The sequence below is a fragment of the Pagrus pagrus genome (genome assembly GCF_965226575.1).
Source record: "Pagrus pagrus genome assembly, chromosome: 15".
Lineage (NCBI taxonomy): Eukaryota > Metazoa > Chordata > Actinopteri > Spariformes > Sparidae > Pagrus > Pagrus pagrus.
The window spans coordinates 6,340,537-6,364,393 of NC_140199.1; the positions used below are offsets into that span (position 1 = coordinate 6,340,537).

General features: G+C 42.9%; 3 protein-coding genes across 10 annotated transcripts in view; 1 reads left to right on the top strand and 2 right to left on the bottom strand.

Annotated features, from left to right (window-relative positions):
• The window catches only part of ppp3r1a (protein phosphatase 3, regulatory subunit B, alpha a), a 37,395-nt gene extending 37,028 nt beyond the window's left edge, over nucleotides 1-367 (bottom strand). The window contains exon 1 of the mRNA XM_084375666.1: nucleotides 21-367. Within this exon, the coding sequence (XP_084231792.1) occupies nucleotides 21-23 (3 nt within the window). The 5' untranslated portion in view covers nucleotides 24-367. The remainder of the gene's footprint in view (nucleotides 1-20) is intronic.
• A 1,694-nt stretch (nucleotides 368-2,061) lies between these two features.
• Nucleotides 2,062-6,878, bottom strand: cnrip1b (cannabinoid receptor interacting protein 1b). The gene is made up of 3 exons (XM_084375188.1): nucleotides 6,547-6,878; nucleotides 4,713-4,857; nucleotides 2,062-3,706 (listed from the first exon to the last, which is right to left on the bottom strand). The coding sequence occupies exons 1-3, from the start codon at nucleotides 6,723-6,725 to the stop codon at nucleotides 3,542-3,544; spliced, it is 489 nt and encodes a 162-aa protein (XP_084231314.1). The 5' UTR covers nucleotides 6,726-6,878; the 3' UTR covers nucleotides 2,062-3,541.
• Nucleotides 6,879-8,894: 2,016 nt separating this feature from the next.
• The window catches only part of kcnq5a (potassium voltage-gated channel, KQT-like subfamily, member 5a), a 101,634-nt gene continuing 86,671 nt past the window's right edge, over nucleotides 8,895-23,857 (top strand). For all 8 annotated transcript variants that reach the window (XM_084376568.1, XM_084376570.1, XM_084376567.1 and 5 more), the window contains exon 1: nucleotides 8,895-9,712. In XM_084376568.1, the coding sequence (XP_084232694.1) occupies nucleotides 9,333-9,712 (380 nt within the window). In that variant the 5' untranslated portion in view covers nucleotides 8,895-9,332. The remainder of the gene's footprint in view (nucleotides 9,713-23,857) is intronic.

Here is a 23,857-nt window from a genome sequence, read left to right on the forward strand (position 1 = left end):
TTGTTTTTGTTGCCGCTTACCATCTTGCAGGTCGGATGATGAAATCCAGGCGATGTGAAACGGAAAAGAGGTACAACAACACGGAGGGGAGGGGGGGGGAGGTCGGTAGGCCGCCGAGTTGTGGCGAGAAAACGCGCAGAAATGTGGTCGCGGTGCTCTCCGAGGTTCTCGTCCCGGATTTGTACACCCAGCTCCAGGCACTCTTCTCCGTCTCTCTCTCTCGCTCTCTCTCTCCGGTAACCGAGGCTTTCACTGCAGTGGCACAGGGGAGGGAGACCCGCTGGGAGGGGACAGTAAGCGGAGGAGGAGGCGGCTCGGTTTGACAAGCAGGCGGTGGGAGAGAGGGGAGGTGCGGCAGTACTGTACATCCGGGTACTGCAACTGCTATTTATTTATATTTGCGCCTTCGGAGGAGGTTTGTGCCGGTGCGCCCCCTGCTGGTGGTGCGGCTGCACTGCAGGGAGTCGACTCTCCACAGGCCTGCTGCCGTGTAGCTGCTGCTGGCTTTTCAACCCTGAACACAACTGGCAGATGGACTTCATTTCATGTAATCCCCGTGGCACTAAGTCTGCTCATCAATAGTACAGACTTTGCCTCATGCACAGACACTAAATCCATGCTGAGCATTGTAAACCATGGGGACATCTGAAGTGGCTTTAAAGGGCACAGTGCAGCCGGAGTGAGAGGAAAATCTAAAGAAGAGGAAGAACATTATTTATTTATTTATTTAGCACCTTTAAAAACAGAGTTTACAAAGTGCTTGGACAGAGCAGAAGCAGGTCACTCAGGAACATAATATAACAGTCAAGCCAGAAGTTACAATAAAATTATGCTCATTTTCCGGTTCATAATTGTAATTTTGTGTATTTAGAGCACACTAAATACATTTAAAAAAGCTCTTTCATGAGGCATTTATTATTTTCTGACTCTTAGTAACAGTAAAATTCCCCAAAACTAGTGTATCTCTGAACAATCTCTACAACCAGATCACACATTTAGTCTACTCGCTGTGATCTCCTTTTGATAAGCCGTATTCACTTCCATTCTCTGAGCCTGAAACTGTTTGGATCCCCACTGGGAAGGCCCTCCTCCCACTGTGGAGACCTCGAGTAGCCTATAAAAAATGAAAAGTAGTGACTCAGCAGTAGCAGCAGATGCACATCCAAGAAAGCATCGATTTTGGAGATCTGCAGACTTAAAGCGTTTAAATGTCTGGGTTAAACTGGACTTCTCGAGGGAGTTAAAGCTGGAACATTTTTAGTCATTTAGGTTGTCTACATGTTGGTTCAGCAGCATTTAAATGTGACTGTGAAGAAGGTCTCGGACTTGAAACATACAGAAAGCACTTAAATGTACAAGTTTTATTGAGACAATCCAACCATCTGTCCGTCCATCCATTTTCTCCGGGGTCAGGTCGCGGTGGCAGCAGGCTAAGTAGAGTATTCTAGACGTCCCTCTCCCCAGCAACGCTTTCCAGCTCCTCCTGGGGGATCCCAAGGCGATCCCAGGCCCCATGAGATATATAATCCCTCCAGCAACCTCTGGGTCGGCCCTGAGGTCTCCTCCCTGTTGGTCGTGCTTAGAAAATCTCTAAAGGGAGGCGCCCAGGAGGCCTCCTAATCAGAAGCCTGAGCCACCTCTGGAGACTGGTTCTAGGTACGTTGAAAGTGAGATCAGATGTAGCTTTAATCAAAGCTGAACACCCTAACCTTCCAGGTCGAATAGCTTAATTGCCTCTGGATTTTGAATGTCACGATTAGTGTTTTGTCGGTGTGATGAATGTCTTGTAACTATCATGTTTGACCTGCATCAGGATGCTCTTTCAGACTTCTCCCTGTTACCATTTTACATCTGCAATGTATGCGAAGCACCAGCAGTCAAGGACGGCATCTTTTTTTTTTATCTCTGAGTTTCCCACTGTTGCCTTGAAATCTCTCCTATCGTCAGAACTCTAACAGCTCCCATATGAACTTGATATGATTCAGGTGAAGTTACAGAAGTAGTTGCTTGAGTTGCCAACACAGGTTTATAATGAGTTAAATGAACACATGTGCCACACAGAAAGGTCTGCCATTTTACTATTAATCACATTATAAACAAACAACACTTTCACAAAAAGGTGATATGTCAATTCCAACACTATATTGCACCATTTCATTGTTGTCTTGTCAGTCTGAATTCTTGCATAGGTCAATCCAATACGTCACTTTCTACCAAAAAACACACAAAATTATGAAAACATTTCCAAAGGTTCACTGTACAAAAATACTATTTTTGAAAATATTAAGATTTACCACAATAAATAGAAAAAAATATTACAAGATCTGTCATCAACAGGCTGTGTTATTTCCAAATACATTGTTTTTTATTTAATAAACACAAATATTCATGGCTAAGTCCTTTGGAAGAGGTAGAGAAATAAACAAATAGGAGCACAACTTCACCCAAATACAAAAGTCCTACTTCTTACAGACACACAGCTACACAGGGAGTTCACTCCAAAACACTACGGGCCCTTTTTTAATGGATCACGGTGGAGGCAGTGGCACAAGTTCACTTCAGCGTTATGGGTAATTTCGTGATTTTAGAGGCGCTGATGCAGAAGAGGTGCACTGCAAAATGAAATGAGCTGAGACGTGAAGATAGACATTAAATTGTTTCTGGGTATCAGCAGCTTGTGGAGTCTCACAGAGGAGCTAATCTGCACCCTTTGAACAGCTGGTGAAAGATTCATCAAGGTAGCTGGGTGAAGTGAACAATTTGATTGATTTAAAGCATCAATATGTAACTTTTTACCTTAAAATAACAGCTTCATAATCATTCTGATGGTACAGTGTCTTGTAATAGGGTGAATTAGGCTCGTTTATTTCAGCATGAGGATGAGTTGATCACGACTTAATCTTCATTTTCGGGCGAACTCACCCTTTAACTTTTTTATGTCAGCAATAGTTTCTGACATGACGTGAATTTCATGAAATGTTTGATCGTCATTTTGGAATGAAACTCCTCACATACATACAGACAAATCTTTAAAGTACACAACACAGATAAACACATCTGTACAAGAAACACACTCACACATTTACAGTACTGTGCATTACATAAGTCTGAACACACTTGAGGGTCACCAGATGCCACAAAGTTTACATGAGAACATATTTACATCATTAAACCCATAAATTAAAACTTATTTTAATTCAGTAGGTTGTGGAGACCTGCCACATGTTCCATTTTAACCTGAATACGATATATTCATTTTGATGCATTTGTATAATCAAAAACAAACAAAATCAATGAAACATCTTTGTATTTTAAATATTCTGCTGTATACTATATTACTGTGATTTTTATTGGCAGTAAATCTGATGCATTTTTTACTCCACAACCCCTTGAGATTTTTTGTTATTGGAGAACAAATAAATCTTTTTAGCAACAGCAAGAAAAAGAAAATGTCTTAATTTCATCATGACATACTGCAATCAGCAACATCACCTTGTGTTTTTGCAGAGTACACCTGAATATATTCGAAGCTGCTCCTCCATCAGACAAACATCTCCTTGTTGATCCACATGAGTGTGCGCGTGTCGTTGGGTTTGCACTCGTACTCGATGCTGTTGAAGCTGTTCCCCCACTGGCAGTGATCCCTCTTGTTGTAGTTGTAGTACTTCACCTGCCACACCGTCTCAAACAGCCCCACCTCTGTGAACTGAGGGAGAAACACATGCACACATGAGTGCATGCAAAACCAGTACTGGGCATCTTCGAGTGGCCTGATTTGATGAAGCGATGATGAAACACAGAGAGCGGACAGATGGGAATACACAGTGAGAAAGTCACACTATATCGCCATGTGTAGAACCATGTGAAGGTGAAATGAAGAGGGAGCCGGACAGATGGATACATGCACCGACAAACACACATCATATCATCCCAGAGGCCCGAGGGTGTGAACAGATGGACGTCAAACCAGATGAAATTATATTTCTACAATTTTTTCTAATGTTGTGAACTTGTCATTAGGTGCTCTTTCTCCTTCAGAGGTTAAAAAAATTATCCAAACATGTAAATTTCACTTAAACATATTTGAACATTTACTGGCGAGAAGGATGCCAAGCCAGTGACCTCAGTTCGAGACTGCGTTTCAACATTTTCAAGTGTGACATCACTAGATCTTTTTTTGGGGTCTTTGGGGAAATTTCATGCCATGTTTCCGGAGACACAAAACAGACATTTTTGACTGGAAGTCGGAAGCCAACATGTATAACATTGCTTATTAATTGTCTGTTGTGTTGGTTTTAGTCTTTTTTTGTTTGGCTGCAAGAGTGAAGGCAGAACCAGAACAAAAAGTGCTCATCTGCCATGCCACCAACTGAAGCTTAGCTGGAGCAACCAAAGAGACGTATCTTTGTGCCAGTGCTGCTGAGCCGGATTTGAAAGCCAACGATAAAAATACAACATTCACGAGCAAAAGGTCAGATTACATGAAGATCCAATCCAAGTCCAATTGTAATGGTATGGAAAAGGAAAGAGAGTCCACACACTTAATTTTAGAAGCTCCCAATATCAACAAACAAGGTCTTCATTCCGTGTTGTCTGCAGTTTGTCTTCTCGACAGGTATCCAATCAACAGACTCCTCTGATCCTGAACACTTCCTGGTCATAAAATTAAAGTTAGCTTCATGTCCTGTGTGCAATATATCTGATATCCATACCTGTATGTTGATTTGAACCGATTGCCTGTCTCCACTCTTGGTGTGCGTCACCCCTTCTGTGTCATACTGGCCTGTGTAGACCACTGACTGCGGGTCTTTAGACTGCTGCTCCAGGGGGAAGGTCACTCCGCCCACAGTCATCGACCTGCAGTTGAAACACAACAGAGTCATTAGCACATTATTAAAGATTGTTTACTGACAGGAGGAGAGTTTAGAGATAATTTTTCTTACTTTAAAAATAGATTTTTGAGGCTCACCTCCAACTCATCAAAAACTGACGCTTCGGGATTGCGGACGGCCTGTCCTACAATACCAAAGCATCAGTTTTTGACGAGTTGGGGATGAGAATAGGTCCTTTAAAAAGCGGATTGATCATCACTCCTGTTTATCGGCCTGACTGCAGCAGCGATAGAAAGGTGACCTCCTTTAGCGAGTTTTTATGTTCTGTAATGCAGGGAAATATACTTTACACGTCATGAATGTAACGTAACAGAGAGGGAGAGGGGGAAAGAGGAGAGAGAACCGGAGTATCTGGTGAGTACTGAGTTGAGTCAGAGGCTGACCTGAATTAAAACGCAGACACACCCCCTCTGTACTTGCTGTCGCTCGCTATATTGCAGCCAATGTACATTTTAGGGCGAATAAACACATATGACACAAATATATCTTAAATAAAGGTTAATGTGAGTCATGTCACTATGACACCATAGAAGACAGATTCAAGTGAAATGATAACAATAAACATAAATAAACAAGATGGATCTAAAAATGTGAGTCATTTTAAGTATTAGGAAACAACACATGCAGTTTAAAATCACCATTAATAGATTATAATCCCAATTATTATGCATTTAAAAAAACAAATGTTCCTGCACTGGGTCAACTGTGAGCTCCACACTCACTGATGCCAGGCTTTCATGCTTACATCTCGTGAACTCGGTCCACAGCTGTGTCCCAGCATTGCCCCAAAATCACTACATCTCCCACGCATCATCACGTGTGACCTACTTTTTTTATAGCCCAGTTCACGGACCGATATTTAGACATCCAACACTAATCCTTATTTGGACATGCATGTACAGCAACGTTCATTACATAATCATGATTGTAGGCAAATCACAGGAGGGCGGCGACACAGAGCCCAAACGTAGAGTCCTAATCTGTGCTGGATTTAACGTGCGGCCAATTGGGGGTTTATGGTGCCTTCACGGGCTCCGCGTAAAATCCTACATCCGAGCGCTACTCTTGGAAATAGGACTTGTTGAGCGCTCAGTGCGGGGCTTTTAGTAAAACAATAATAACACAAAGCAATAAAACGATGCTTTTAATTCATGTTTTCTGTCTGTACAATTTGAAAATTTAACAACACCTTCATTTTCTTCCGCTCCATGTGCGTTAGGCGCGTTTATTTCCTACCGTGCGTAAATACAGTCTTGAAATCTGCATTTGGCTTCTCCTCAGGAAAAGAAAAGGCGCTCTAAGGTCACCACCGGTTCACACAAGCACTGAGCCTCACCCTGCATGCATTTATTTGCAGTCATTTTGGCGATGAAGCGGACAAAGACACGGTTGTATTCACTGTATTTTGACTTTATAACGGAAAGGCAGACTCCTAACATTTCACAGATTCTAGCAGATTAAAATGCACCTACTATCGACAACTATCGACATTATTTGGAAGGCTCCACAGTCATACTGCCATCCCATTTCGCTCATTATTAAATTAGGTGATCTTTCGGTCATTCAGGTTAAGGGTAACAGGAAATATTAACCTGGTCCGGGTATTTCTCTGAGGTGATGACCAGGTCAGGATTAAAGTCAAAAGACTACCTACGTGGCCTCGGCCGCTCCTGGTTTGATGACCACCTCGATTTTGTACTTGGAGCCGGTCAGCAGCTTGATGGTCCGGGTCTGTCCGAACCTGGCGCCGTCGGACTTGAAGTGCACCGCGCTGTTGTTGGGAAGCATCTTCAGAGAGATCCCAATTTTGACGATCTGAGGGACGTCGGCCATGTTTCCATACAGCTGCTGTGTCACCAGGGATCCGTGGGGTTTGCTCTGTGTGGGTGATAGGTCGCAGGTGTCGGTCAGTTGTCCATAGCAGGGCGCAGCAGCGGCAGCAGCAGCAGCAGCACGGGGAACTGCTGAACTACGCTGCGCTCTGTAATCCCGTCCAACCTGCAGCACGGGCCTAATCCCAACCAATGCTCTCTCTCTCTCTCTCTCTCTCTCTCTCTCTGAAAATCTCTCCCTCCCTCCCTCTCTGGCCCTTTTGCCCCCTCTCTGCTTCTTAATTAGCGCAGCTTTCCTCGTTGAGTGTCAGTCGATTTTTAAACGTGTCGTGCGTAAATCCTGCCAATTAAGGCTCAGTGGATTATACGTTAATTGATCCTCGAAGGACGGAGAGGCTACAGGCTGGTGGACTAATAGGAACAGAGCTATCACCACTTAAACGCCTCTTTATTTGGGCTGGATAATGGTTCTTTGTAGGATTAAAAGGTTCTTTGTTCTTATTTGAATGTGATTTATGGCGCGTAAAATAAAGCAAACATTGTCGTTGTTTCAGCTGGTTGACTTCTAATTAAAGAATTGTATTTATATAATACTACTTATAATTCATCTACTATTTTATTCTATATTTAATGTTTTTTATTATTATTGTTATAAATATTACATGTATTGCTGTTTTCTAATGGCATCACTTGATGGCGCTGTTGAACAATTAAACAATACACTGATTTCCATTCAGTGGGTCACAAGTGGATGCAGATTTTTGCACAAATGTGTGAAGGATATTTTTACAACACCAAGTGTGCTCTGAGCTGTATCACCATCATCAACGCATCCATCATAATAAAGGCTGGAGCTGCCATTGTGGACACTGAGGTCATGTCCTCAGCATTTTCTTTCTGGGTCTTTGATATCTTGATATATATATTTGGTAACACTTTAATAACACTATAAGACAGTTATTCAGTTAAATTTGCAGCCAAGGATGTTACACTAAAACACTAACACAAAGTTCAGTGGACTGTCCCATCCACAAAGCCAAGGTCTCACTGATTGAACTCTTTAGGGTTCAGTCGGTCGATCCAAAGTTTAACCAACAAGAAATGTGCTGATACAATCATGGGATGCTACGAGAAGAAAGCATCTCATCAATTGTAAAGAGAAGGAGCATCAGGATCAGTTAATGACTTGGGGCAAGGCCTCTCAGGACTTTGTACGTAATACCTACGTTTTGCCACTAGAGGTCAAACTTTGATCACAACAGGAAAAACTCAGATTATCCAAGTAAAAAAAAAAAACAGATCATAGACCATTTATAGCAGTGCCGCGGTGCACGTGATGGCGTCACATTTCTGACATCATCACGATCTTTGGATGGATCAGAACAAAGTGGGAAAAGTTTAAATCCGACAAACTTCTCAGAGGAGGACTGCGAGTCAACAGGAACAATGGGAATCATATCCATATTTGTAATTATTCATTCAGATCGTTAATTAGAAAGAATGAGTGAGGCTGTGGAGTGATGCCATGCTGTGCCTTTGTCTCAGAAATCAGTCGGAGAAACTGAACAAACAAACTAAAGCTAATGGACAAGGCCGCTTATTTATTTACATACAAATCAATGGTGGTGCATTTGGTTTGATATTTAAAATATTTGGAAAGAGTCACAGAAAGAAGGGAAAGAAATCTTAAATGGTGCTTTTCGTGGGTCACGTGGTCGGTGAGTGACGCAGCTGTGACAACACGAGAACGCGTGTGAGTTTGAGACCGAGCAGCTTCTCTGTGTCTCTGAGTATCAACTGTGTGCTGATCAATCTTCAACCAATTCAGCACAAAGTTTAAGTCTGACAAATTATTATCAATCAGTGTTTTCAGTTGAGGCAGAAACTTCATGTCCCGCTCCTCTCTAAAGTGGAACTTTACACAAAAGACAAAGGAGGGACTTTATTTCGGTGTAGAAGTGTTTAAAGCAGATTACGCTGTGTGTGTGTGTGTGTGTGTGTGTGTGTGTGTGTGTGTGTGTGCCTTCATGTTCCCTGAAACAAACACTTAAGTCGATCCACACAACGTGGAGCGAGCGCTGTGGACACGGGACACTTTCCTCGAATGCGTAAAACTTGCGTCATCTATCCATTGGTGTCTTTTGACTTTTTCTCAAATTCAAATTGAAAATCTCACAGCTGAGAGCGACCACCTGCTGATCAGAAGTGGTTCTGCCGGTGCCGGTCGTGCTGCGTTCCCTCTCCGGCCGGTGCGTAAAAGAGAACCACGCTGCTTTCAGGCTCCACACGCTTCTGACAGAAAGGGACAACACGGTGAGTGAGAGTGTGTTGGGGGGGGAAGCAAAGAGTGTGGGAGGGTGGGAGAGCCCTCCCCCTGCCAAATGTCTCCATGGATCCACTCCTTCATAACCCAACTCTTCCCCAGCCTTGCGCAGATGGCCAAAGTGTCCAAACCGGACTGTGAATGCGCTCAGCTGGCCACAGGATGACACGATGAGAGCATATTAGACATTTAACTCTTCACCTACTGCTTTGTTTTACTCAGTGTGTAGTGGAAGTCAAAGTAGCCCAACACCCTCTGGCGAAAGGAGCGCTTGGCTTCATGTGAATGTCTGCCGGTCTCCCAGCGCGCTGCGCTGGTGATGCCATGCCGAGAAGACACACCGGCGACGAGAGCGACGGCACCGGGCTCTGGCTGAAGACCACAACAGGACGCCGGGTGCAGGACTACCCAATGAAAGATGTGGAGTCAGGGCGGAGGGCGATGAATAACGCGGTGCGGGTCGGGGACGGTCTCCTGTCTCCCACTGCTGCAGGTGCGGTGGGAGCGGAGAGGAAGCAGGGCGCCCGGCTCAGCCTGCTGGGGAAGCCGCTGACCTACAGCGCGCAGAGCGGCCGCAGGAACGCGCGCTACCGGCGGCTCCAGAATTACCTCTACAACGTGTTGGAGAGACCGAGGGAGTGGGCTTTCGTCTACCACGCGTTTGTGTGAGTACTTTGACTTTTAGTCATCAAACAGCGTTCATTCTTTTGAGTTGTATGACATCTTTTGAATGACAGCAAGTATTAAAATGAATGATCATTTTATTTGAGTAAATATGGGAGAAAACGAGCCACTGCTTTTTCAAAAAACACAAAAATGTAAGTTAAAATTGTCTCTTGTTCACCTGAGAATGACCAGCTGGGGTCATGGACACACACACATCATGGTATCAAACTGATGGCAGTTAAATGGGGATCTGATTTCTTCAGATATGTAACTCCATCAGCCTCCACCCCCTCATCCAAACATGAAAACACCCACACAAGCACACCTTTTCTCTGTTCCCTCCTTTTATGACATTTGTGTTCAAGATGTCGCGCCTGTGACCCCATTTCATTCACCTGTGGGCTGAGTTATCGCTCCATCGCTGTATGTCAGTGCAGGACGACTTCTGAATGTGATCACCTGTTGCAGCAGCCTCAGTGTGCAGAAAACTGCGTGCCTTTTTAAAGATGGATTAAAGGTGTGTTTGTGTGCTGGTATGTAAAGGTATTTTTGAAATGTGTAATGCACACACGCTGCACATAAAACCAATAAATCAAAGTAATACACAAGGCCCAAACTCTTCCTAATCCTTACGTAACACTGGAAGCTCCAACAGATTGAGAGAAGGTCAACGAGCTGTCAGCTGAAAAGGGTGAATGTAACATCATCTGCTGCTCCCGTGCTGATTTTTGAGCCTTTTCGTTAGTGATTTGGACGGAGAGTGTCTGGGAAAAAGTCCTTAAGAGCTGACATGTTTCAGTTCTCAAACTCAAAACAGCCCTCAGCTTGACCACAGCTTGGGGTTTTTCTGGTGTGAAATAGCTCCTTTCATGGCCAAAATGAATCCCGATTGTCCCAGCCCGTTTCCTCTCTTCTCCTTCCTTTTCTTCTTCTTCGTCATGCAGTTTCAATTAACCAAATTATTGGATTATTACAAACATTCGGGCGGAGATTTCCTTGTTTGTGTCTGTCTTAACTAATAGGATTCCAATCCCAAGGGTGCCTGTCAACACGAGACTCAGACTGTAAACCGTCTGAAACAGTTGCTATCTGGGTTGTGCTCAGAGACAATGCACTGGAATAGGTTGGATTTCTTTAAGTGGTGCCGCGGTGAACTCTGTCTTTTTCTGTTTATTTGAAACACCTGCCAGCGTCAAGGCATCACATCCTGTGTGGCTGAGGATATTCCAGAGGAAAAAGCTTTCCCACTCGAGAGCGTTTGGTGTTTTTGCAGATTATCACACAGGGAGTTGGAGTTTCACGTGAGCACGCTTTCCCGTCTTTCTCCCCGCTCTCTCCATCTGTGCATGCACAGTATACAACATATGCGCACGTATCTCATACGCCACGGCATACATCGGTCGGGGGTGATGAAACGCCACATCCCCTCCCCGCTCCGGCAGCCTCGCTGGCCCGAGGAGCGCTGTGAGAAGGAGGAAGTGGAGCTGTCAGAGGAGGGACTGTGAAGCCGGATGTTGACGTTTTATTTGCTCAGGCGGGACAGCTGAGGTCGCAGGGGTTAAGTTGTTACATCTGCTCGCGACCACAGCCTCAAACAAACTGTTTAAGTGAGATAAAGAAAACCTCAGAGAGATTAGGGAAATAATCTCACTTTGAGGGTAAATTGACAGAAAGCTCATTTTTATGGGATTTGAGGCATAAAAGCTCCTTTTTTTCAGGATTCAGACAGAAATCATTGATGTTGGTGCGTCTACTGTACATGCGGCGGTATTTCAGAGCAGTATAATGAACACTGTGATGCTTACTCTGCAAATACCCAGACAGCCCCTGTGTGTGCACACTTTATTAGCATTTATATATTGAACGCTCTTGACGTTATTGTAGCTGTGTCGTTCCCTGTTTACAAGTTAATCACTTAGATGTGACATCCCAGATCCAGCGTCACTACTAATAAACGCAACGCCAGACTAAGATTGATCTCCCGAGCAGCAGTGAATGCCCGCCTCATCACAGCGGAGTGATCAATCATTTTAACCACACGTAATCTCTCAGCAAGAGATTCTGTGAAAAATTACCCAAAAATCCACTTGATGTAGGGGAGCAGGTGTAAAACAACAAAAGATGGAGACACCTTAGAGTATTTTCAGCCGGCATAGTGAATGTACAGCATCATTTACAGGAGGGTCGGGACACTTTGTTTCGTTGCAGCCATCTCGGTCTAGACTCAGATTTGGTGATTAACAGATAATTGAGTCGTTCTTTTTACTACTTATGAGAACAAATTGCGTAGCTGATCACAGAAAAGTATGTTGCACTTGCGTTTGCATACTTTCCAGCAATTTCCCAATCGTTCTGGCACTCGCAGTCCTGGACGCTTCACATTCTGATGCGTGTTCCCTTGTAAAGACATACAATTCTGTTAAGGTTTCACATGTCGTGTCACTGTGCCAAAAACAATACACACAAAAAAAAGACAAAACACTATTTGGCTGAGTTCCTGTGTCAGTGTCTTAATGGGCTGCTCTAATACGGTCTAAGCACTCTACATTAGTGATAATGTACATTTTTAGCTTGTACAAGGATCATTTACTTTGAAAAAACAACGGCGGTCTGAGGAATTTTGTTTTGGGAGCAAAATCTAATTGGCGAAAATTTCTTCGAGCAGAAATTTGTCAGTTGGTAATGATGTTAAAAATAGCTCATGTAAAACAAAGTCTCATGATGGTTTATTGGGCGACTTTTGACCACTTACGAGAGACAAAACAGCGATTTGTTGTACACGCAAACTATTTTTATTACCCTTTTATATTTAGAAGCAAAGCAACACGGACATCTCCAGAGGAATCTTCCGATCTGAAAAACCTGAAGGGGTCCTTTGCTTGTTGGTCTCTCGTCACAAGTCATTCATTATCTTTTCTCCGGTCACACTTCGATCTTGATGCAAACATGAAATCTGTTTGTGTGAGGTCATGTGCCCGGAGAAGTTGCCAATAGCTTTTTTTTAATGGATGGTTTTGAGAGCTGTTTGGATTCAAACGGTAAGAAGTGTTGCACAATAAGTCAACTGCTGCAAAGAGTTGCATCCTCAGTGGGATCAATACTACTAAGAAACACGTCACATTATAGGGTAACTTAGGTAGTTCTTTGACGTTGACCCTATTTCCCCATGTTTTTATATCTATGTGATTAATGGGGACAGTGATTTTTGGAAGTGGTCGAGTATTGAGTTGGACTGCTGAAGTCGGCGATGGCAAAACAGACTGCAGAGTAATCCCTGCGGGCAATTAGGCACCATCAAAGTACGTCCACTTGAAGTGCTTGTTTTTGCCAATGACAGACTCAGATTGTTAGTCAGATAGACCGTCTTGTTAAAGAATAAGATTCATTTAGTTTGATCAGAAACAGACGCCTTCACTCTCGCCAAAGCCACCAGACTACATTTGAGAAAACAGCAATTTTTATCATCAAAAACACACTTTGACAGAAAGGCAGAAATAAAACTCACCAAATGATCTCCAGCTCTACGTTGGTTGAAATAAAACCCATTAGATTAGAACATATTCTGTCTCTACATGCTGTTCTTGCCCCGCTGTTATTTTTAATTTTGGCCAGAATTGGTGATTGTTGGATTATTGGAAAAATGAACCAAGATGGTTTTGGTGAGTTGTCAACATTAAAGTGAATGTTTCTGCAAACTGAGTCCGGTTGCTTTCGTGGAAGTGACGGTGGCTGTTTCGGATTAAGCTAATTCAGCCCAAATTCGGCCCGTCAGCTTTTAGCCACAGGGTTGTACTTTAACCTCTGTGATCAGTTTGCCGAAAGGAGAAGCTGCTCTGTTGCCCTGCCACTAGCATGCTGGTCCTACTACTGATTGTTTGTCCATATCAACAGATCCAAAAATAATAGTGACCAGGATATGAGGTCGATTTGGTCAGAATGCAGCCTTAGACCCCAAAATCTTATTCTTTAACAAAAAAGTATTTCCATGCAGGGATCCTTTCCATAATGTTGGGGTGTCCAAGGAAATTTGTTGGACATATTTTCATAGTGTGCAACCACCTGCTGCGTTACGTTGCAGGCTGTTTTCGCGGCTCCCAGCTAAAGTGTTCCTGCTCAATACTGGACCAGTTTCAAAAATTCTTGTCTCAATTAGTCACATACCATGTGCAGTGATTAAAAAAAAATTGATTGATGAATGATTACATTCGGTGTGGGAATGCAAATTCTCACTTCGCAGAGCTCTAATTTGTGCTCATTTGAATTTTTTAAGACATTCATGTAGCACCCATCTGATATCTGCTGAGTCTTTGATTGCCACAGTCATTTCTGGTGCCAGTGAGCTCAGATCTTTTCTCAGTTTTGTAGATTGTCCCAAGTCATTAGCTTGTCGCACCAAGAAGAAACATTTGAAACGCTTTGACAAGTCGTATATGAAACTAAAGTCACTGATCTTAGAAAAAGATTTGTTTGAATTCATTGAATAGTGTTCGTGGACGGCTGTAGTTAAAAACTTGAAGTTCAGATTTAATTGGGAGACAGTCGAGTCACATCTCTTATGCCATAACTTTAAACTGGACTGTTTCGATCCATGCAGATTGCAAATGAAGCTGGTCAGTGAGTGCAGCGTCTTGTTGCAGCTTCTCCACAGGGAATAAACCCTATAATGCACCGTTATGTTTGGTTAATATATACGTTAGGGCTCCTGTGATCGCTCTCTTGCAAACCTCATGTTCTGTATCGACTTACTGTAATTTCAGTGCGTCAGGTGACATTTAAGCAAATGGATTTCTTGAGTGGTCGCCTCCCCGTCAGTCACTGCTGTGTGTGTTAATGCTAAGTGGCAGTGAGTGGTTAACACACATATACACACATGCTTGCAGATATACTGTATATGCAGGCGGAGAGGCAGAACTGAATACACAAACATGCAACAAGACACAGAAACACTTTCATTAGAGGAATGCCTGTGCGGTAGATTTATACACACACACGCCTGCACAGATGCAAGTGTACAACCAGAAACACACACACGTATATCAACAAATAGACACACACACGTGGTAGCAGATGAACAAACGAAAGCAAGTACATGATTTATAAAAGAGAAGTTTCCTTTGATCGTTTAATTATGTTGAAACACATGCTGCCGTGTGTGTTTGTGTGTGTGCAGCTCCACGCTGTGCAGCAGTGTCAGAAAACAGCTGGATAGTGTGTGTGTGTGTGTACATATGTGAAATCTACTCATGTATACTCTCTATAGGAATCCCTGATGGGCTGCAGTATGCATTAAGACACTGATAAGCATCTGGGCGTGCTTCTTGCCAAATAGTGCTCTGAAACACTGCTTGGCATTAAGATTCAATCTCTTAATGAGATGGCGTGTGTTGGGCTAATCACATTTGCTGAAATGGGTTCCAGCCACAGTCTGCATTATGTGCTATACTCAGAAGATGATTCCTTCCTGTGCGCGTGTGTTTGTGTGCGTATGAGAGTAATGCCTCATTATTAATGTTGTGTGAGTGTGAAGGTGATCTATACCACCTGTCCGTGCATCGATGTGTCCGTGTGTGTTTTCTGCATGGTTTTTATGTATGCACGTGTCCGCTCTTGTGTCTGAGAATGAGTTAGAGAAACGTGCGTGCATGCGAGAGAGGGAGAGATTGATTCAGTCACACAGTTTGTGTGCGTCAGCCATTGATCCCAAGGCCGTTCTGGTCCATCGACAGGTAGCACATGAAGCCAGGCTGATGATTTGCCACGAGGCTGGTACACACTAATGATCAACCTCCGTCCAGTGTTATCCTTTAACTGCACAGATTTGTGCAGAGTCTGCGATGCATTAAACCGTCTGACTTTATAGAGAACGACACTGTATTTCGATTTTTTTAACAGCCTTGTCACAGTCACACTGATGAGGATTAGGTATTAGAGGACAGTCAGACCTCACCAAATGCTTTAAATGTTTGGTTTCCTGACAAGTGTCCACTTGTGGGCGTGTGAATAATAACTTGTCGCTCAGTAGTAAAGGTGGAAGTGGTCTGATGACGTTGTGGCACGACAAACCTCTGAGGGCAGAGTTTTGGGGTGAATGATTGAATGTATAACATTTTGGAGTTTGCATTATGTATTGTTTTTTTTTTAAACTCCATCTGTCCCTCATCATAGCCACGACATCATAGCAGACTGCTCAGTCTGTTCAAGTTTGATGCTGTAGTTACCCCTTCTTGTGCAGTAGTCTAAATAGCAAGTAAAGTCTAAGTCGGGGGTGGTCGGATGGGTCATTCAGTAGACTGTGTTTGTGGTGGTGAGAGGGGAGTATTGTGGGTGAAAGTGACATCAGTGCAGGGATTGATTCGTTAATATGCTGGTTTGACTGGTTAAGTTGTTCGTCTTGGAACTGAAGGAGTGCATCTCTGCTGTCTTGTGAAAATGTACCCCTCAGCTTTGATTACCCTGATTGGGGTTTTTGACTCTGAAATAGAGAGGTTCTCAAACTGCAGGTGCATTGATAAAAAAAGAAAAAGTCAAATGCGCTGAAGAACATCAAAAGGCATCCAGAAGAGACTGCACTTTGTTTCCCGAGAACAGGACGACATGTGAGACACCTGAGCACATAAAAGAGTCTCTGTGTTTAGCTTCAGAGCGGCTTCCAGGTAAAGGGGAGGATGTTGGCGAGTGCCCAGTGGAAAAATGCTGGAAAATGCTCAGGACCCATTAGATAGGATGGATAGAAAAAGTGATGCGTGTGTGTGCATGTGTATAAATACTGTCATGATGTGTTCCGGTGTTTGCATGAATTGGTACAGAGAGGGTACCCTATTAAAGTGTGTGTGTGTGTGTGTGTGTGTGTGTGTGTGTGTGTTATGTCTTCACTGGAGAGTAACACAGCACAGACACAGTCTGGATTTGGGTGTCCAGGTCACTGGTTGGCATAATGTCGTCCAGGACAAACAAAAGGATGGATGGAGAGGAAGCAAGTAGAGCTGCGATAAATGGATTAATTAATCAGCTGTCAGCTACTAAGTTAATCACCAACTATTTTGATAATAGCTTAATTACGTCCGTTAAGCAGGTTATATTTCACCGGTGTCTGTTTGCCTGTTTGGTCTCTGCCCAGAATGGACCCCATTAACTTTTGGTGCGGATGAAGGGACAAACAAATTGGCTGTATTTTAGTGGCTGGTATCAGTGAGTGAGAACAAAAGGAGACTTTTGGGCCTTGATGTAAATATGTGCTCTATTGAGGGCCATTGTAGTTGGTCTGACTCATTTTTTTAAGAAAAGTAAAAGTCAAGATTATCTGATTCCCGCTTCATAAATGTGAATATTCCCTTTTTTCTTTATTCCTCTATGACAGAAAACTGAATATCTTTGGGTTGTGGACAAAACAAGACATATTGGACCTCATATTGGTCACTTAGTCAGGATTATGTCAAATTCAGAATGTTTATATATTAAACATTTTTCTCTTCCTCAAATTATAAAGTGAAAGCACATATTTAGGGGTTATAGCTGAGGGCAGCTGTAGCAAAAGTCCTCATTTTCTACTGGTGGATGTGGGTGTTTTAGTGTCAAAAATATCAATATATTGATACTGAATATTTGAAATGGTTTTAATATTCATTTTCTGCAGTATCAATACACCATTACTAGCTGCACTTTCTCACTCTCTCTACTCTCAGACAGTGAGTTGACGCACACATATATATTATTTTTAAAGGCCTAATCTAAAGAGAACAAAACAAATGTTTATAAAAAGCATAAGTCTTTTCTGCTACAACCCAAGAACAGTTGTGTCATGACTTGTTATAGCCTAAAATGTCATGCTAGTCTGTATCATTTCCCCCCAACGATGTCGAAAATGTTTTCAAATATCAATATTTTTCAAGGTATTGTATCGAAGTTAGAAATGTCAGTATCGTGACAACGCTAGTGGACGTTATTTATCAAAGTGGACCTTATAACGAAGATGTGTCGTCATTGTGTGGTATGCAGTTTTAGAGCGGGGACCTGTCTTTTTAAGTTGCTTTCGAGGACACTCCAATATTCAGTATTTCAGATTCAGCAACAACATAGCTAATTGTTAAATAATTAATGGTGTCCTGATTTTTCTTTACCATTCCTAAATCCCCAGATTCCCTCCCAGTTAACTGCTGATGTTCATTCAGGAACATCATTCATCATTCAAACTGATGATTAATACATGAATCAGTCCATCGCTCCTAATGAACAGCAGGTCATCAGGGAACCCCTCTGCTCCTCCTTCAGTACTAAACCCACTTTCTTATTCTGGTCTTTTCCAATGCGCCAGGAATGCTTTTGCAAAGATCCCCGTGACTATTTTGGCGTCGTTACACCCTCCACATATTCTCCCCAATCTTCAACTGCAAATGCGTCAAACAAAAAGGAGCTAATTATCCCGTGTCAGAGTGCAGAAACTTGATCAGATCGGCGATGTCATTCAGAGCTCACTGGTGAGAAGGTGCGAGATCAGAAGGGACTGCAGTGACTGATGTGTTGTGACGTTCCAGCAGGTCACACAGGAAGTGTGTAGGCTGCAGGTGTGTGCATGTGTCAAAGTGTTTGAGAGCGAGCAGGAAGGTTGAGCTTAGGATTAAGAAGTTTTAGAGCTCATGCTGTGAATATAAGACAGAAAGAAAGAATGCAAGTGGTTGTGAGAAGTGACGATTGTACACTCAAACTTCATTTGCACAGGTTTTCCCACCAGTATGAAGGTCTTAGTTTGCAGGGTTACATGGCATATCTGTTTCTCCCTGCATGTGTACTGTATATGCTTGAGAGAGAGTGTGTGTGTGTGTGTGTGTGTCAGTAACAGTGTGTGTCTGCTCGTTAGTCATCCGGCAGCCCTCTCGTACATCAGCCGAGGTGCCAGTTTGCTGAGCCGGCTCCAGCGCTGATGGATAGACACAGGCTGAGCTCGTCTGTCCTCCTGCCCACACAAAGCTCACCGCTGCCTGGTGCGCGTCACACCAGCCTCCCCCTGCCCCGCCGTTACCCTGTCAGCTCTCGAAATAAGAACGTGCCTCAGAAGCACACACTCACAGCATCCCGTGTACACACCCACACATATTAACACGCACGAATACACAACCGCACACGCACATCTTTCTGTAGTAATGGGGCTGTCATTGTTTTTGTCCTCAAGCGATGTCTAGATGCATCGTTTTTCTCCCAGACAGCTGCAACTTCATACAACATTTGGATGTTGTCGACCGTGCCAATCAGATTCTCTTTGATGAAGACTTTTTAAAAATAGCCGAAGAAAGTGGAGAACCTGTGTGCATCTGTGTAACAAGGGGATCGAAACAAGAGTGACTGGTTGTTGGCAGGGTCTTGCTTTTGTTTGTCTGAGCGCAAACGACGCTTCATCCATCGCTTCATCAATCACTCTGGTACTCTTGTGCACCATCTCTGTTGGTTTCCATGGCACCCTCGCAATGACTCCTGGAAGTTGTGGCACCAAGACAAACTCCCAATAAGACCACAGAGTACGGACTTAAGAACCAAGGCAGACAAAGAGACCTTTTGATAGAGCTGCAATGATTTATCATTAACTGCCAACTATTTTGATAAGTAACAATTATTTTTGAAGAAATAAACATTACATTACATACTTAAATGTGAATAGTTTCTGGTTCCTTTCCTCCTCTTTGGCAGTAAACTGAATATCTGTGGGTTGTGGAAAAAACAAGACATTTGAGGATGACTTGTTGGGCTTTTGGAAACACTTTATTAACATTTCCTGACACTTTATAGACCAAACAACTAATCGATTAATCAAGAAAATAATTGACAATGAAAGTAAGTGTTGGTTGCAGCCTTACTTCTTGAGGCGGGGATGCATTGAAGGGTTAGAAAGTGGTACGCTCTGAAAGGTTAGAAAGCCCTGGCCACTAAAAAGTGAGTGCCTGCCTGGAACTGGTAGGAGGATGTTTGAACTTTAAAGAAGGCTAGGCCAGTTATTACCTCATAACCACTACAATAACAATAAAAGCACAATGTTTAAGTATTAAGTAGCACAAATTATTAATAGCTCATTTAAGCATTTGAGTAAGGCCGTATTAGTCTGTATTACACACACGCAGCTCTCCGTGCATTCATCTGAATCTCTCCATGCTCTTACGCCCCTGAGAAATCCTCAGATATACAGATACAGCAGGAATGATGAGCTGTTGGTGGTATAGCTTCACCACCTGGGGTGAGAGTGTGAATATTTCAGTAGGTTTTCTGTGTATGTGTGTGTCAGAAAGCTTATTCTGCTCGCTGCAATCTTAATGAGAACACCCGTAGACATTTTGTAGGGGGAAAAAAAATGCATAGCAGCTCAGCCCAACGCATATTGTGAATAATTTATCTTGGTTAGTCATACACATTTTTCCCTGGTGACACTGATTCAGGCAGAATTAACCACCGGCTCACCCACCTTGACAACGCTGTCAGACGGAGTGAGACAGAAGTGTGTATGAACAGGTGTTTGCGTCACCTGACATGTTTTGGTTTTGTGGACGGGTTGGGGAACGTCGTTTGTCATGTCAGTGGAATAATTTGGAATTGTGCTGAGAGGTGCAAGAGATGGAGGCATTGAGAGGATCAGAGGAAGAGGAGGTGAAAAGAGGGACAGCTAAACGAGAATATAGACGGTGCTCACCAAGTAGTGGCATTACTCTGTAAGGCTGTAAGATACCCGACAGCCTGCCGCCTTCTTTAATTGCCTTTTAGTCTCAGAGACACACACATATCAGTACTGTTAGTTCCAGTCCCAAATTGAGAATCGGCAGCTTTTATCTTTTTTTTTTTTGCAATTGTTTAAATTGTAATTGTAACATCTTTGGGTTTTGGGCTGTTGGCCTAACAAAACAATTTTGAAGATGTCACCACTGGCTGTGAGAACTTGCAAAGGGCTTTTATTAAATATTGGTGTGATATATTCTAGTCTAAATTGATTTAATTTAGTTAATTATTGATAAATTAAAGGATAATGAAAATATCTGGTAGTTGCAGGAGCACAACAAGCACATAAATCACTTTATGTGAGTGAGTAAGTGACCTCCAGAGGCATTGTTTACCCTGGTCGCTATCCAGGTAACAGTGGAAGAACTGGAACAACTTTGGAAACTCTATAATACAAAAGAAAAAAATACTGCTGGAGGAGGAAGCAAAGAAGGCGACGATCGATAGATAGAAACCGACGTGACACAAGAGTTAACGGACGGGCATTCCATCAATGGAGAGCTCCGGTGTTGTGCCAAAGCCTGTTGTTGTACGTGTTTCTTCTTACCTCCGGGTTTTGAGACGGGTCACATTCTTTCTACTGGATCACAGAGTCACAAAACCTGCTTACTTGTTAATACAACCGATTGTTCAGAGTTTGCGGGGCAAAATTGGGATTCTTATGGTTGTTTTTTGCTTCGGACAGGCGCCAGCAACAGTTATACCAAAGGGAAACTGAAGGGTTACATACACTTGGATTTGAGGTGCATCCCGTTGAATGAACAAAGAAGTAAATGGCAGTGAAAAGTAAAATAAAGCAGAAACATGCAGACTCGCATAAAAAAAAAAAACGCAGATTCACCTAATATGTGACATTGTTGACCAACTGCAGATGGTGACATGCTGCCAAGTGACACACGGCGGCTGTCAAAACCAGTGAGACACGTTACAGCAACCAGTTTCCACTTCAACTGTTTCATCTGATCTACGCTCCTCTACTATGAGATACAACCCAGACAAGCTGCAGTTTGCAACAAGTGATAACATCTTTAATTTTGACGTTTCACTCATTACAACAAACTCTGTACTTGAGACCCCTGCAGAGGACAAAATAACAGCAAATGAGCCTGAAGGAAAAGATTTCCCAAATTTGCAAGGACACCAGTTTTGTCCTCCAATTTCCTGCCGAAGAAAACTGATTTGATAAAATGTGTCTCCACCAGAGTTTTGATCACCTTGTGCAGCAGTAATTTCAGTGGCATTTGGACAGAAATTGAATGACATTTCCCAGCTGGGAACAAAAAGCTTTTTAATATTCATGACATTAAATCTCAGAAATCGAAGGAGTACAGCCCTGACAATACCCCAGGCAACAAAACAGACTCGAGGGCTTTTATGCAAATTACACCAATTTGGTGTGTTTCTGTCCTGAGGTACCTGAACTATAAAGTAACCAGCTCAGCATCATTATCCAACCTACCCGACACAGCTGAGAAGAGGGGAGGAGGGAAGGAAGAGGGATTGAGAAGAAAGGAAGCATTTAACAAGACAAAAGTAAAATTAAAATAAAGTTGGTCCATTATGTTTCTCATTGCTCCATTTTATTTAATTTCTGCCTGGCAGCGAATGTGGGCAGGCGTGTGAGTTGGCTTTGCTGATGGTGCGAGCTTATTGCAATTCCTCTGACAGAGGTAGAAACAACAGAAGCTTCCCTCTGAACAATCTGTTAGTAGTTGTCTCATACAGTCTGTCTGCGCTGAACTTGTTTATTTTGGTGTTGCATTGTACATTTGACAGAAGCTGCTTTAAAGCAGTAATTACACAAAACAGAGACAACTGACAGTGTTCCCGTTTCGCCATTTTGACTTTGATTTAAAGATTAAAATCGTCCTCTCTTCCCTCTTCTTCTCTCTGTGTTTTGCTGAATCTGCTGTGAATCAATGTTCCTTTATTGCTCTTTAAAGATGGCTGTTTTGTTGTGGAGGCGTCAGACAATGGATGCAATTTGAAACGCTCTGAGTGAACAATCTTGGGCATATTTGCATGAGTTAAATGAAACTGACTGAGGCAAGCTAAGCTTTGTTTTTTCACGTGTAATATTAAAAAGCCATCACAAGCCTGAACATGTCCCTCTTAGATAGTGTTCCCCTGAGGAGTACAAGTGCTGTCCGCCATCTATTCCTCTTTGTTTACAGAGTGAGTAATCTTTATTATCCCCCGCCGTGAGATCAGGGGTCTCCGAGATGTGTGTGGACGGTCGGGTCTTTGATTAAACTTGAGAGGTGATGCACTCCAGCATCCTGAGACTGAATGGCCACAAAACAGGTGCTGTTGTTTACTTTTGCATTGTTTCTAATGGCGATACATTTTATTTTACGGTGCCAGAAGCACAAAGTGAGCATAATACACACCTCTATCGTTTCAAACCTCAGATATCCTGTGATAATGTGCCTGCCTCTTTCTATATGCGGCTCCTTTGGGGTTGATATAGATTAATGTTGACATTCAATACAGCCCACGCTTCTGCAAGCCTGCACTATTGCATGGTCAACATGTACGAGTGTATGATAGGTCTTTCGGCCAACTGGTGTGGAATTGATTATTAAGAATGTAGAGTATGTAGACAGTTTTGGCAATGTCCACCTTAATGCACACACACTGGCATGCCTCGCCGTTCTGTTACTCTCTCCCTGTATGTGTCTGCTCTGTTGATTTTCTTCATCAGCAGTTTTTATATTTTATATTTTATGTTTTATTTTATGTTTTATAAGGTCGCCCGATAAACACACCTTGGATGTTTTCACTCCAGATTCCATTTTCACAACAGCAGGTGATGCGCATGTGGAGGTAGCTTGTAGTTAATAAACCAAACTATTGAAAACAGCGTGGTACGGCCTTAGTGAGCCTACATCCAACAGGAAAGGTTGCATTACAATCAGTGTGTTTACAGGAGGGATGTGATACCAGAGAACATCTCTCTCTATGTGTTTCTCTGCAGAGCATTTGTGAACATCAGTAGACCGGAGGAAAGCGAGGGCAGATTGTCCACTAGTTAATTGAACAAAAGAAAAATGAAAGTGAAAAAATGCTAGAATGGGACGCCAAATATACTTGGGCAGCCGATCATATGCCAGGGTGGTACGTCCAGGTAAAGTCTATGTGTGGGAAACACCAAAAAGATGTACTGAATATGCAGTTTGTTGTCTTTTGTATACATTAAGATAAGACAAAAAGTATGTAGGCTGCAAATGTTTAGACTACAGACGCAGGATTGATGAAATGATGAGACACCAGTATTTGCTGCCCATCATTAGTTTAATTATATCACCAGGTGCCTGGAGCGAATGAGCAGAGCGTGGGTGTCAGACAGATATCAGGAGGGAAAGGCAAAGCTTCTGTGATTGTTGTTGCAG

Bases quoted from the DNA above. Each gene is read 5' to 3' on its own strand.
- cnrip1b (XM_084375188.1), bottom strand. From the start codon at position 6,725: ATGGCCGACGTCCCTCAGATCGTCAAAATTGGGATCTCTCTGAAGATG. The intron at 4,858-6,546 runs GTAGGTAGTCTT...TTTCAACTGCAG, and splicing joins CCAGGAGCGGCCGAGGCCAC to GTCGATGACTGTGGGCGGAG. The intron at 3,707-4,712 runs GTATGGATATCA...TTTCTCCCTCAG, and splicing joins CGGTTCAAATCAACATACAG to TTCACAGAGGTGGGGCTGTT.